Raw genomic sequence first — 14,539 nt, forward strand, 5'->3', positions numbered from 1 at the left:
GTGAGTAAATGTAAGCAACCACAGTTGCAACGTGACTTAAGAAGCTTCTTGGGTCGTGGCTCGTACTTCCGACGTTTTATATCCAATTTTACCGACACTGCGTACCCTCTGACCTCCTTGCTACGCAAGGACACGCCTTTCACCTGGACAACGGTTTTTGAATCTTCGCTTTGGCAGCTAAAGTTCATGCTATCTTCTGGACCCATACTTCACCATTTTGACTCTTCTGTCACGCAAGCGGAATTGGCCTCGGTGCCGTCCTCATCCAGCGTTTTGGTGACGCCGAGCATGCCATTGCGTACGCCAGCCGTTTGTTGAGCAAGGCCGAACAGAATTACGCTGTAACGGAGCAAGATTGTCTTGCTGTAGTTTTTGCTCTGCAGAAGTTCCGCCCGTATCTCTACGGCCATCACTTCACACTTGTTACCTGCCATCATTCACTATGTTGGTTAGTTGGTCTCTGTGACCCATCTGGTTGCCTTGCTCCGTGAGTCCTACGCTTGCAGGAGTTCGACTTTGCGGTCCGTTACAAGAGTGGTCGACAGCATGCCAACACTGACCGTCTTTCGTGACTCCCACTACCCACAACTACTTGTACCGCCGACAATTTCGATTAGTTCCTAGTTTCCATTGACAATACACGTTTTTCCGACGTCACCATCTCAGGAAAGAACAGCGCGACAACCGCACCCTAGATGCTCTTTTCGACTCAGCTGCTCAGCCGAAAAACAATGGCTTTGTTATGCAAGATGACTTGCTGTATAAAAAAAATTACGCGGCTGATGGCGCACGCTTACTATTAGTGGTCCCCACAAACTTGTGACGAGGCGTGCTTAGTGCTACGCATGATATTGAGACCACTGGACACATAGGTTTTGGCAAAATGTATCACTGCATTCAAGGTAGATTCTACTGGCCTAGATTGAGAAAGACTATAGAAAAGTATGTGGCCACTTATGACAAATGCCAGCAATTCAAGTGCCCGAACACTGCCCGATCAGACTCCTTCACCCTTTGACACCCCCCTCAACACCTTTCGAAATGGTGGGAGTGGATCTTGTCGGCCCTTTCCCGCTCTCATCAAACAACTACTGTTGTGTCATCGTTTGTGTTGATCACCTGAGGCGTTATGCGGAGATGGCCGCAATGCCAACAGCCACGGCAATCGATATTTCAAGCTTCCTCCTGTTGACAGTCATACTTAACCATGGACCACCTCGCATTACTGCAAATGATCATGGATGCCAGTTCGTTGCCTACGTGGTCGAAGAGCTCTTGCGTCTTTGTGATAGTCGATTTCGCCACGCGACCCCTAATCTTTCACAGACAAATGGTCTCGTGGAGCGCACGAACAGAACGCTCACCAATATGGTTTCTATGTACGTCAATTCAGGCACAAGGATTGGAATGACATCCTCCTATTTATTACATACGCCTACAACTCAGTGAGGCACCAAGCCACTGGCTACAGCCTCTTCTACCTCCTTTACGTTCGACCGCCCCGATTCTTCCTTGACACCATTCTGCCATTTCATACTCATGTGGACATTTCTATTGCTCAGACCCTTTGCCGTGCAGAGGAAGTATTGCGTGTAGCTCGACTTTGTACGTTGGCATCCCAGGACCGTTCCAAGATCACCTACGATTCGTGGCACAAAGATGTCTCTTACGACAAGGGCGACATAGTTTGGCTTCAAATGCCGCTTCGCAAGCTTGGCCTGTGTCAAAAGTTTCTAGCCCGTTACACCTGCCTCTTCGTCATCGTCGATCGCCTCGGTGACCTGACATACTCGATGGCTTGGAATGACATCCTCCCATTTATTACATACGCCTACAACTCAGTGAGGCATCAAGCCACTGGCTACAGCCTCTTCTACCTCCTTTACGTTCGACCGCCCCGATTCTTCCTTGACACCATTCTGCCATTTCATACTCATGTGGACATTTCTATTGCTCAGACCCTTTGCCGTGCAGAGGAAGTATTGCGTGTAGCTCGACTTCGTACGTTGGCATCCCAGGACCGTTCCAAGATCACCTACGATTCGTGGCACAAAGATGTCTCTTACGACAAGGGCGACATAGTTTGGCTTCAAATGCCGCTTCGCAAGCGTGGCCTGTGTCAAAAGTTTCTAGCCCGTTACACCTGCCTCTTCGTCATCGTCGATCGCCTCGGTGACCTGACATACTCGATGGCTCGTCTCCTCAGTCACGGCTACCGTTCTCGGCCGACGCAACTTGTTCACGTCAGGTGCCTAAAGCGCTGTCACCTGTGCAACTCCACGTTCACGTAGCCGTTACTCACTCGATGGGCTTCATCTGTGGGGAGAGAAGTGCTACGCTAAGGTGACAGGGAGGACAAAGAGAAGAGCAAGACAAAGAGAAGAGCAAGGCAAAGAGCGCATGTCTTGCGAGTAGATCAGCGCCAAGTGGCAGCCATTCAGCCCCGTTTCATCAGCCCATTTTCAAATAAACATCTTTCATCGTAACAATATATTCATCATATACAAGTACCGCCATCGAGCGGACAATTCAAGAACTAAAGCAGAGTATGTACCTCATTTCTGCGGTCAGCACTTTGTTAACAGCGTAACATGTGGACATGCAGATATGTGCCCGAGGGCGGTATGTGCCATTAGTATGTGGGTATGTTACGCACTACAGCACTACGACAACAAGGTACGCACAAGCCACGCCAGAAGAAGCTTCGCCCCTAAAAAATACCACGTGACAAGCCCGCTCGCGCACCAGTGCGCACGACGATTCTAGTGCTGTCTAACGTTCCCCGTACGAATGATCGTAGGATTTGCCCGATTGTGCCGTCTCGAAGGGGCTGCAACAATGGTAGTGGCTTTGCGAGGAACACGTATTGCTATCGGCCACTAAAACGATAACCGTCGTGTTTGCTTATCGCTGTCATGAACCGGTGTGAGGCAAGCTTATCATTCGTATGTGGAACGTTAGAGAGCACTGGAATAACGGTGCGCGCAGGCGTTCCAGTGGATTTGTCTCGTAGTATTTTTGTATCTCGCGGGCATTTGTAGTTAGCAGAAAAACACTAATAATTAACAGATATAAAGTTTGAAACTGTCTAATCGGATGTTTCGCAAACTGATTTACAACTTTCTCATTGAAATGTTTTATCCATCTTCGTTATATATATATATATATATACACACACACACATGTGTGTGTCTATGCGAAAGAAAGAAGGAAAGTCACAGTGAAAACATAAAAAGCATTTATTCTGAACTTTTGACCGGCCTTTAAGATTAAAGGCCGGTCCTCACCTGAAAGCTCGAAATGTTATTTATGTTTTTCCCTGTGACTTTCTTTCATATATCTAAGCCAATTAGCCTGAAATATTCTTTTAAAACTATCGTAATGAAGAGGAAGTAGATCGACGCAAGGACAGTAGTATTGTGTGTGCAGCAGAGGCACGAGCTAGCAGACAGGGTTCAGAGTTGTGCCCGATCAGCCAACAGCTTCAGTGCAATAAATCATATTTATATTTGGTAGGGCCGTGCTGGGTACCGTTTCCCTGTGCCATCCTGAGCTTCGTTCTCGGAAACTTCCATCTGCCATGCTGGACCCGGACCAGCAGACGCTTCCTTCCCCATCTCTCACCTGCGCTGGAAGTGCTCTCTTGCGAGAGCCTCCAATCTTCAGAGGAACCAACAACAATAACATTGAGGCCTGGCTGTTGACTTACAATTGGGAGAGCGTTCTGAACAAGTGAGACGACGCAGAGAAGTTAACGTGTGTATCTTTTTATCTCGCGGGTGTGGCCTATCTGTGGTTCAGGAACCATGAGGGTGACGTCCGAACGTGGTCACTCTTCGAGACTGCAATCACAGCAGTATTTGATCGACCTGCCGTTAGGAAACTTCGCGCCGAACAGCGTTTTCACTCGCGTGCACAGGACACAGTTGAGACGTTCACCAGTTACATTGAAGACGTTGTTGATCTGTGAAGAAGCGCTGACATGGCGGAAAACGACAAATAAAGCTCATGATGAAACGAATTGATGATGACAGATTTCAGATGTTGCTGGCAAAGAACCCTAGCACAATCGCTGATGTTATTGTTTTGTGCGAGAGATATGAGGAATTGTGCGAGCTGCGAGCTCTGACAAGGAGTGTTCCACCACCCAATGGGGCACAACTTTTGGGTCTCATCATCAGCCTATACGTGGGCCACTTTTAACAAAAATCAAGGCCTTCGTTTGCAAAGAAGTTGAGACAGCTCTCATCGGTGCCCTTCACTCAAGAGGTATACCTAAACATTTGTCCTTCATTCTTGACCTCATCCAAGGAGAGGTCGCTGAGGTGCTGCCAGCTGCCCGCGAGCAATATCTTGTGGCTGCCCCACTTACATATGCTGGGGTAGCTTCCATGCCCACTCGCAGAGGGCGAGTGCCCCCTATTCAGTGCCCTGTGAGCCGTACTCCTCCTCCTATATTCTGGTCCAACACTGCCCCTGTAAACCCATGGCGAATGCTCGACAACTGCCCCATATGCTTCGCCAGTAGGTACCCCGGACATGTCGCCAGGCACTGCTGCTGCCAGGTTCAGACCTTCGATGACAGCCAACGAGAGTGCCTTACATCTCACTTAATTCCCATGCACCTCACTCTCCCTCCGTTGCTCTGGAACCTCGCTGCTACGCTGCTTGCCGCCCTCGATTTGAACATCTCTGCTTGCCATCCCCTCATCGGCGATCGTCGTCACCGATGCGTCAACGACCACCTACTGGCGAGAAAAAATAGACGTCGCAGTTCCCGAGACAAGAACTGGCAGTTTTCGGTTTGCCCAATTCTTCGTTCTTCTCCTAGCAGTGTCATTGTCGTCTTAGTCGAAAATGTCGCAACAGTAGCTCTTGTCGATACAGGTGCCGCTATACCTGTAATCGATGGTGAATTTTGTTGCTCACTTCGTTAAGTCACAATGCCTCTTTTTGGATTCTCTCTTCGAACAGCAAGTGCTCAGCCCACCGACTCCAGCGTGTACAGCACGTGTGACCATTCAAGACATTGTGTACACGATAGAATGTATTGTGCTTTCATCATGCTCCCACGACATCATCTTAAAATGAGACTTTTTCTTGTGCCACAACGCCTTATTTGGCTGTGCTCGAGCGGAGGTTGAATTTTCCTGTCTCACCAATTTGACCTCCATCGACAATAAATCTGCCGCTAAGCTTATTGTGGAGGGAGACACATATATCCCGTCGAACTCTTTAGTACAAGTGCCATGCCTTGCCATATCTGACAGAACGGTCTTCTTCATGCCGCCTCAAAACTTTGTTACACAAACAGCCCTTTCATTGCCTTTTGCTGCTCTTGATTTCGTCGGAAGTATTGATGCAAGGCCCATTCACAACCTTCTTTTGACACCGCTATCATTGCTTTATTGCGAGTGCCTTGGTAATGTCAAGATGATCAACTCTGCACGAATCGTTTCTATCCTCGATAAGGTATCCTCAACAGTCGTGTATGAACTGGGTGTCCTCTCCGTGCCTGATGCAGCGTCTAACGATGTATTCAGCCCACTACTCGCCAAAGATTCGACGCCTTCACAGTGATCACAGCTCCTTACCAAGCTTCAGCACTTCCGCCCTTCTTTCGATGTTGCAGAAGTATCACCAGGCCATGCATGCACAGTTCAACACCACATCGACACTGGTTCCCACACACCGCTGCGGCACTGGCCATATCGCGTGTCCTCTACAGAATGTCAGGTTGTTGCAGAGCATGTCGAGAACATGTTCCGCTGAGTTGTCATCCGACCTTTGCAGAGCCCATGGGTTTTTTCAGTGGTACTCGTTACAAAGAAAGATGGGTCCAATCCGGTTCTGTGTCGATGTTTGGAGATTAAACAAGATCACGCTAAAATATGTTTACCAAAAACCTCCATCAAACTTAAAGGTGATTTATTGCACAGGAGCTGTTGGCTGATTGCTCACAGTTCTAAGCCCTTGTCCGCTAGCTCGTGCCTCTGCTGCACACACAATGCTGCTGTCCTTGCACCTGAAGCATGTTATTAGTAGCTGCTGTGCCATAGTGTACCATTTATTCACTTCACAATGTCTTCGTTGGTGCCTGTGTTGTGCAGGCATTGAAAGGTTTGTTGGCATTTGACACGGCTGGCATGCTGTTTCGGTGGCACTTATTGGACCATGCGGCCCATTTAGGAGGCACTGTGTTTGGAATGTGAGTATTTCCCCTTCAGTCATCATCACAGCATCAAAAGGCAGAACCCATAGCCAGAAAGAAATTGTCATGTCATTAGCAACAAGATTTAGCTGATGTAAAGCAGTGAAGAGGACACGGGAAAGGCGCTGTCTCGTCTCTTGTCTCTCGTGTGGTCTGCACTGCCCCATGTCTTCTTCCCTGTGTCCTTTTTTTTTTTCATGTGCAAGGTCTCGCCATAAATCTTTTCCAGCTCGGGCAGTACACCACTTCACGTCACATCATTGCTTTGTTTTCATCCCACTGTCTGCAGCTGTGCTGGCATCTAATTGAGAATTTTTAGCGATAAAGGCGGGTGAATAACTATGTAAATTCTCACCATGAGATGAAGTGCTATGCAATAAAAACAAATGTGGCAGCCTGTAGCTGAGTGGGCATTGAATATAAGTGCTGTGCTGTATTGAAAGCAGAGTTGGCATTACAAGTAGCATCATTACTGGTAATGCATTTAAGTAATTTAGTAATTTACCAATAATACATAGACATGAGTGAGTTGGTTCACACCACGGAGTAAGACAAGAGAGAAGCGCCGGCTCGGCCGCTGCCCCACGCTTTCATGTGGGACAAACCGTGCAACGTGTACACGGTGGTCTAAACCATTCCTTTGCTCTCTTCCTCCGCTCCTTTTCCTGCTTTCACACACGCTTTCTTCTCTCTTGGCGCATATCACAATGCGTAGCACCACCTGTGGAGGCACATAAAAACCATTCAACACCTGTGCTCATGAGTACATGCGTGAACTGGCGGAAACCTGCGGTGGCGGAAGGCACCGCAGGCACGGCAGGCACTGCACACGAAGCGTGTCGTCTTGTAGAAAATCCTTTGCTTGACTGCTTAAGTATGACAACCAAACGAAATGTACATGTTCATACTAATAATGAAACATAAAATAAAAACATAGTACTGCTTTTCTTTTACACATATGCGAAACACTGTTGCACATCTTTAGTGAAAGCAGCTCAAATATTATGCTAAAAAAGAACGTAAAAGCAGATGTACACTTGTTTTCCACGCCTGGACGCTTGTGCAGCAGTGTTTGTCGGACATTTTTATGTTATAACCTTTGTCTAAGATGTCTCCAGTGTGCTTATTTATTCTATAAGGGACAAGGTATTTTGGTACTTGTGTGTGAATATGTGGGGCAAATAAACAGGGCACAATAAAGTGTTTTGTTGCCAGCTGCAAATCAGGTTATGTCAAGGGGCAGAGAAGATTCCGCTCTTTGCTGCCCCCATCCGCAGGTACTGGATCAGTGGCATCAAAAAGTAACTGTGAATAAGCGGCCTCTAAAATCCAAGGACAATTAATATGTGCTCAAGAAGCATCTCATATTAGATGTGTCTCGTCCCTAGCACACACAGGTTTAAAGATACGCAACCAACTAACCCTCCAACACACGCTTCGTTCCTTTTGGGAATCTGAAGATATTTTACCCCAGGCAGAGGACGATCCCACCATAATCGACTGCATGATTATGCAGTCGATTATGGAAAACAGTAGTCTATGGAAAAAGTAGATTTACTTCATCGCTGGATATGCCGCGCGAAAACTTCGCCCAAAGTCTGTCTGTGAGACATGCAGGGGTGCACTTGGTTCAACTTTGCAGCCTGTTGAAAAAGACATTTCCAGTCTCACTGCCACCAAAACACGTGGCCAATTAATATATGCAAACATGCATCAATACTGACTGTTGCATTGACAGAGAACTACATTTATTGTAATGCAAAGTTGACTAATGTTTATGAGGTAACGACTGACCATGTGCTGGGGACACACAGTCTTGTGAAGCTCACAAGGAAGAAATTCTAACAGGAATTCTGCAATACTACATTCTCGCAAGAATGCGGAAATTTTGCTCGCAAGGAAACCGAGCGGCTTGGAAAGCATGAAAAAAAAAAAGAAGAAGCAAGCGAGGCATGTACGCACTTGATGAACACTAAAGAAAGAAGTGAAAAACACCACCTCTTCATTACAAGCTTCTTTTTCTTGTAATACATTAAGATCCCCTTCCCTAGTGTCTCTTGCCATGCTACTTTGTTTGTCAATGCACTTAAAATTTTTTTACGTTGCTTTACGTACCATGTTTTTATAATTTTACCTCATCTGCTTAAGTTTAGGTATATGTTATGTTTGTGTATGTTGTAATATACATTTGTGGGGCCCAAGTTACAGATGTCAGGGCTTTTCAGGAGTTTTGCCTGTTTCGAATAAATGTAGTAAAGTATATATTTGGTTTTTCCCTCTCATAATGTCAATCCGCAAACTGCAGTAGTTACGCTTGCTACAGAAAAGAATTGGTAGCAGACGTACAGCATGTGTGAAGCAGACAATAAAATGGATAGGCGAGCAGAGCAATCAATGCAGCCGAGTGCTTGTCTATGCCTTTGCTATAGCAACGACAGGCAGAGCCCACGCCCGCTGCTCTTTTTGAGAAAAGCACCTTTCCTCCACCGCTTTTCTTCATTTGTAATGCCATATGGAAAACGAACCGTGAAGCATGAAGCGGTGTTGCAAAATGTGTCTCTTCCAGACCAGCGAAGTTGGTGCTCCTTCTTTATTTTACTTTGTGGTTCATACTCAAAGAAATGCACCGAGAGTTAGATGAAGGCAGGAGACGTTCATATGAGCACCAACTTAAACTGGGTTTCCTCGTGCTTCAGTAGCCCGCCACGGTGGTCTAGTGATTAAGGCACACGGCTACTGACCTGCAGATCGCGAGATCGAATCCAGGCTGCGGTGGTTGATGGAGACAAAAATTCTTGAGGCCTGTAGGCTTAGGTGCACATTGAACAACCCCAGGTAGTCGAAATTTCTGGAGCCCTCCAGTACAGGGTCCTTTATGGTGGTTTTGGTAATTATGGTGGTTATATGGTGGTTTTGGGGTGTTCAAACTCAACAATTATTATTACAAGCTTCAGCAAGCTTTTTGTAAACAAAGCCTGGCCACATTATGCACAACAGCACGCACTTTCTCACAAACTACTGCATAACAGGTTAGAGTGCTGTGCAGCTTAGTGGAATAGCACTTCGAATATTTGAATGAATTTGCAATATTATAATTTTCTTCCAAATTTAATTCTAAATTTTAAAGTTTTAGAAATAAACGACCAGATATTAAACATTCCATGCAACCTCTTGTAAACGTGGTTTCACTGCAGTAGAGTGATGCTATACAGTATAATCTCGATGATACGATTACGTTGGATATGAATTTTGCTACTATATTAATTTTAAAGTTCCTTTGGATGAACTATATACAAAGTATGCCATGATTTGGGGTTATACGAACTGGTTCCCCAGCCACAGCTGATGATACGAACACGCAATTGACCGCTTAACGCGAATGGTGCAACACAACTTGTCTGTGAGAGGAAGGCCCGTTTACACTGTGCTTCGAAGGGAGTGAACGCGACAAAACTCATAGGAATTTCACCTGCTTCACCGTCTGAGTGGCCAAAAAACTACGCTACGAGGTTGTTGCAAAAAAATCCACCCGAGACTGTGCAATCCTGTATCGTGCAAGATAGGCATGCGATGTGCGTAGTAGTGCCGTCTCCCACCAACTGCTGACGTCAGCGCCAGCCTCTATAAAACCTAACAGCAGCTATCAATAAACGTTCTTTCTGTTCCTGCTTTAACTGACTGATACATGGTGTCAGAAGTGGGCCGATCGTTGGCCTACCGCGAAATGGCTTGAAGAAACGAAGAGGCGTTACGCCAGTAAGCTAGGAAAATTGAACTCCTCAAGCCACCCGATCAGCTGCTTCTGTCCGGGAACATCGCAAAGAAATGGGCGTTGTTTAAGGAGAAGTTCGAGCTCTTCCTGAAAGCAACAGCGTCAACCAAAGAACCACGGACGGAGGCTGCTAAGACGGCGCTGCTGCTGAGTGTTGCTGGAGATGATGCGCTGGAGGTATTTAACAACTTCACTTTTACTGCGGAAGAATACAAGGATGACTACGCAACAGTTGTGTGCAAGTTTGAAGCATACTGTCAGGAGCAACAAAATGAAGTCCACGAGAGGTATGCATTTCGTTCAAGGAGTCAAGCCGAAGGCGAACCTTTTGAACAATTACTGCGCGACCTGAGGAAGCTAGTTCAGACTTGCAACTTCTCAACATTTAGTGACTCTATGATTTGTGACCAAATTGTATTTGGCACGAATAGTCCAAAGTTACGCTAAAAGATGCTCAAAGTTAAAGACCTCACGCTGCTCAAGGCAGAACAGGTACACAAAGCGACCGAAGTGTCAGATCACCAAAATGAGACTTGGGGTAAGCAGATAAGCACGTAGCGGCCGTGAAACAGCGTCAACGGTTCACATGCGGTAGATGCAATCGAACGCATGATTGTAACAAATGCCCGGTGTTTGGGACGACATGTTTCGCGTGCAAGAGGGCCAATCACTTCGTGGCATGCAGCCGGAGAGAGCCTGCCGTCGGTGCCATAGTACACGACGAGAACGACTTCGACATCTTCAATGTCAGAGCGTGCGCCGTGGAAAGGACAGCTGACTGGATGGTCGTAGCCAAAGTAGCCAACCAGCAGGTTGTTTTGAAAGTAGACACTGGATCCCAGGCCAACTTGCTGCTGTATTCTGTCTTTTTCAAATTCCAAGCGCATGGTGACCTGAAGCCCAGCAGCTCCGTCCTTCGGTCATACAGTAGCGACGCCATTAAACACTTCGGTGTGGCCACCCTGCCAGTGGCCATGAATGACTAGTCTGGTACCTTTACCTTTTTCATAGTGATGAAGAGCAAACAAGCGATACTTGGACTACACGCAACGGAGGCACTGGGATTGTTGGTGCATTCAATCGACACAGTGGATGCCCAAAGCTCTGACAAAGTGCTCCAAGAATTCCCGCAGCTTTTCTAAGGTACCGGCTGTGTAGCCCGCCCATACAGGATGATCTTGCGCGAAGATTTCACACCAGTGATACAGCCAGCGCGACACGTCCCCTTGGCACTCAAAGAACCACTGCGGGTAAAGCTGCAACACATGGGAGAAGCCCACATCATTGAAAGGATCAGTGAACCAACATATTGGGTGAGTCCTCTTGTCATTGTCAGAAAAAAAAAATATGGCAAACTGAGGGTTTGCATGGACCCTAGGAGCATTAACCAGTACCTGAAGCGTGAGCATTATCAGATGCCGAAGCGAGATGACTACGAGGCAGAACTGGCGGGTGCTAAATATTTTTCTCACCTCGATGTAAACTCGGGTTTCCATCAGATTCCATTGGATCTGGCCACATCAAGCATCTGTACGTTTGCTACTCCCTTTGGGCGTTACTGTTTTTTGAGACTGCCGTTTGAATTGCGTCAGAGTCTGAAGTGTTTCAAAAAACGTTGAGTTCAATTTTCGATCGAGCACCAGGCGTGCGCGTGTATGTCGATGACGTCCTGGTATGGGGCAGAACATGACGAGCGCCTTCGTGGGGCGCTAGAACTAGCAAAGAATGCGGGACTGACATTTGATGCAGCCAAATGCAAGTTTGCACGCAGAGAGGTTGAATTCTTGGGTGACATCATCAGTGAAGACGGGATAAAGCCGAGTCCCGCATTCAGTGCGTCAATAGCAGAAATGCTGCGCCCGACTGATAAGCGGGCGGCTCAGCGAATGCTTGGTGTGGCAAATTACTTTGGCAAGTATATCCCGCATCTGACTGACAAAACAAAGTTGTTGCGTGGTCTTATTAAAAAGGACACAATCTTCGAGTGGACAGAAAAGCACACCGCCGAGTGGGCACATTTCTAAGCAGCACACCTGTACTAGCTATTTTCAATCCAGCCAGGGAAACCAAGATCAGCACGGACGCATCAAAAGATGGGCTAGGAGCTGCGCTGTTGTAGCGTCACGGAGATAGCTGGCGTCCTGTGGCCTACGCGTCGCATGTCATGACTGACACGGAGCAGAGATACTCGCAAATAGAAAAAAAACAATGGGAATAACATTTGGATGTGAAAAATTTCACTATTTTGTCTACGGCCGGAAAATTTTTGTCGAGACAGATAACCGCCCACATTTAGCAATTGCGTTGAAAGGAATCGGCGATATGCCACCAAGGCTGCAACGTTTTTTTCTGCGCCTGTTGAAATATGATTATTCCCTTCTCTTTGTTCCAGAAAAAGAGTTGCTGCTGGCCGACATGTTATTAGGGGCTACCAAAAAACCATGGGACATCGTGCCCTCCCAGGACGACGTAGAGGTGCATGCAGTAGGTGTGGTCACGAACATTGTGAGCAGCAAAACACCGAGTCGGCTTGTTGAAGCCACTGAGAAAGACCCTGATCTTCAGTCACTCATACGGTTCATAAGAGAAGACTGTAGCTTGGTCGGCAGCATGAAGCCATTCGCGGCGGAATTATCACTGGTAGAAAGCATTGTGCTAAAAGGGACTAAAGTAGTCATACCGGTATCGATGAGGGCGCAAATCCTTCAACGGATACATGAGGGCCACTTGGGTTTAAGTAAGACTAAAACAAGAGCTCGTCAGCTAATCTTCTGGCCCGGACTCAACGCCGACATCGAAAAGATGCTCAAAGGTTGTGCTGTCTCCAAGAAATATGCGTATCAACAACAGGAGCCATTTCTTATGCGAGAAACGCCGCATTATGCTTGGTACAGGGTCGGCATCAATATTTTCCAGTATGCCGGGAGTTCTTGTGCATGTATGATGCCTTCTCTAACTTCCCCGAAGTTGAAAAGCTAAACGACACCGCATGTGGTACTGTTGTTGAGAAACACAGTGGCATCTTTGCCCGTTACAGTATTCCATTGGAAGTCTGCAGCGACAACAGTCCCCAGTTTGCCTCTCACGAATTTGCTGTTTTTGCATCCAGGTATGAGTTCCAACACATTACATTGAGCCCTAGATTTCCACAGTCAAATGGACTTGCTGAAAAGGGTGTTCAAGTCGTGAAAAAAATTTCTGAAAAAAACTAAAGAGGCACAGCGGGACTTCTGGTTGGGACTGCTATCCTACCGTGCGACGCCGCTGGAAGACGATCGGTCACCTGGTGAACTCTTGCAAGGCAGAAGACTGCGTACACGACTTCCTGACTTCCGCTGGTAGAAGAAAACAACCGTCTACAAATGAAAGCCACGAAATACTGGTGCCAAATCTCTACCGGGCCTCCAGAAAGGACAAGTGGTGAGGTTCCATGACAAACACTGGACTCGCAAAGCGCAAGTAGTGGGACCAGCAGCGCCACGGTCATACAGGGTGCTTACAGAAGATAACAAGCTGCTTCGCCAAAACCGCAAGCATCTAAGTGCGATGCTGGAACCCTTACAGAGCAGTGCACTTGAAAGCGACGAGTCTGACAGCAAGTGCGAGCCCGTCAACGAGCATGAGCCCAGTCCTAGACAGCAGGTGCCTGCACCCTCTACATCCCCCACCAATGAACAGTATACACACCGAGGTTGAGGCACTCGAACAGAAACAGGAGGCCACCAAACAGGCTTCACTACGATCGCAATTTCAATCAAGTGAATGAGTGACATGTTTTAAAGAACTGATAAACAGGGGAAGATGTATCGTGCAAGATACGCATGAGCTGTGCGTACTAGTGCCGTCCCCCACCAACTGCTGACGTCAGCACCAGCCTCTATAAAGCCTAACAGCAGCTATCATTAAACATTCTTTTTGTTCCTGCTTTAGCTGACTTATACAGCCATAACTGATGATACGAACGCGCGATTGACCGCTTAACGCGAATGGCGCAACACGACTTGTCTGTGAGAGGAAGGCCCGTTTACACTGTGCTTTGAAGGGAGTGAACGCGGCAAAACTCACAGGAATTTCCCCCACTTCACAGTCTAAGTGGCCGGAAAACTACGCTACGAGGCTGTTGCGAAAAAATTCACCCGAGACCAATTTTTTGCCACGTAATAGCAGATTGCCTATTTGCTTCACGTCTTGGGCTACATTGGCTGCTCTAGGTCTCAAACCACATGATGTAAACAATGAGTCACAAATTCAATATGGTGGCAAAGGCGTCGGCGGTGGCTCGCGTTGGCGCAATCGTGAACTACCCGCACAGCATGACAAAGCTCATGGCCTTGACAAGTGCGCGTTCATAGAGGACCTGGTTTGAATTACAATTGGTGTGATCACCGGAAGTAGAAGAAAGTGCAGCAGCAGCGAGTATGGATGCCCTAAAGTGTCTTGCTCGCTTTTTTGTTGCCGGCTGAAGGTGCCGGTGTGTCCGCTCGTGTCGTTTCTGCTGGCGTATCTCCCGAAACAACATTTGTACCAGTGTAAACTGTTTCTTCTGAGTGCTTTGC

The 14,539-nt window shown here is 47.2% G+C and overlaps 1 protein-coding gene across 5 annotated transcripts in view; it reads left to right on the forward strand.

Annotated features, from left to right (window-relative positions):
• rho-7 (rhomboid family intramembrane serine protease rho-7) overlaps nt 1-14,539 on the forward strand; it is a 376,470-nt gene that overhangs the window by 335,837 nt on the left and 26,094 nt on the right. For 4 of the 5 annotated variants that reach the window (XM_075887456.1, XM_075887453.1, XM_075887440.1 and 1 more), the window contains one exon: nt 6,111-6,208. The exons of the other annotated variant lie outside the window; for it this stretch is intronic. In XM_075887456.1, the coding sequence (XP_075743571.1) occupies nt 6,111-6,208 (98 nt within the window). The remainder of the gene's footprint in view (nt 1-6,110; nt 6,209-14,539) is intronic. 5 annotated transcript variants of the gene reach the window in all.

This window comes from Rhipicephalus microplus, chromosome 1 (genome assembly GCF_043290135.1).
Source record: "Rhipicephalus microplus isolate Deutch F79 chromosome 1, USDA_Rmic, whole genome shotgun sequence".
Taxonomy (NCBI): domain Eukaryota; kingdom Metazoa; phylum Arthropoda; class Arachnida; order Ixodida; family Ixodidae; genus Rhipicephalus; species Rhipicephalus microplus.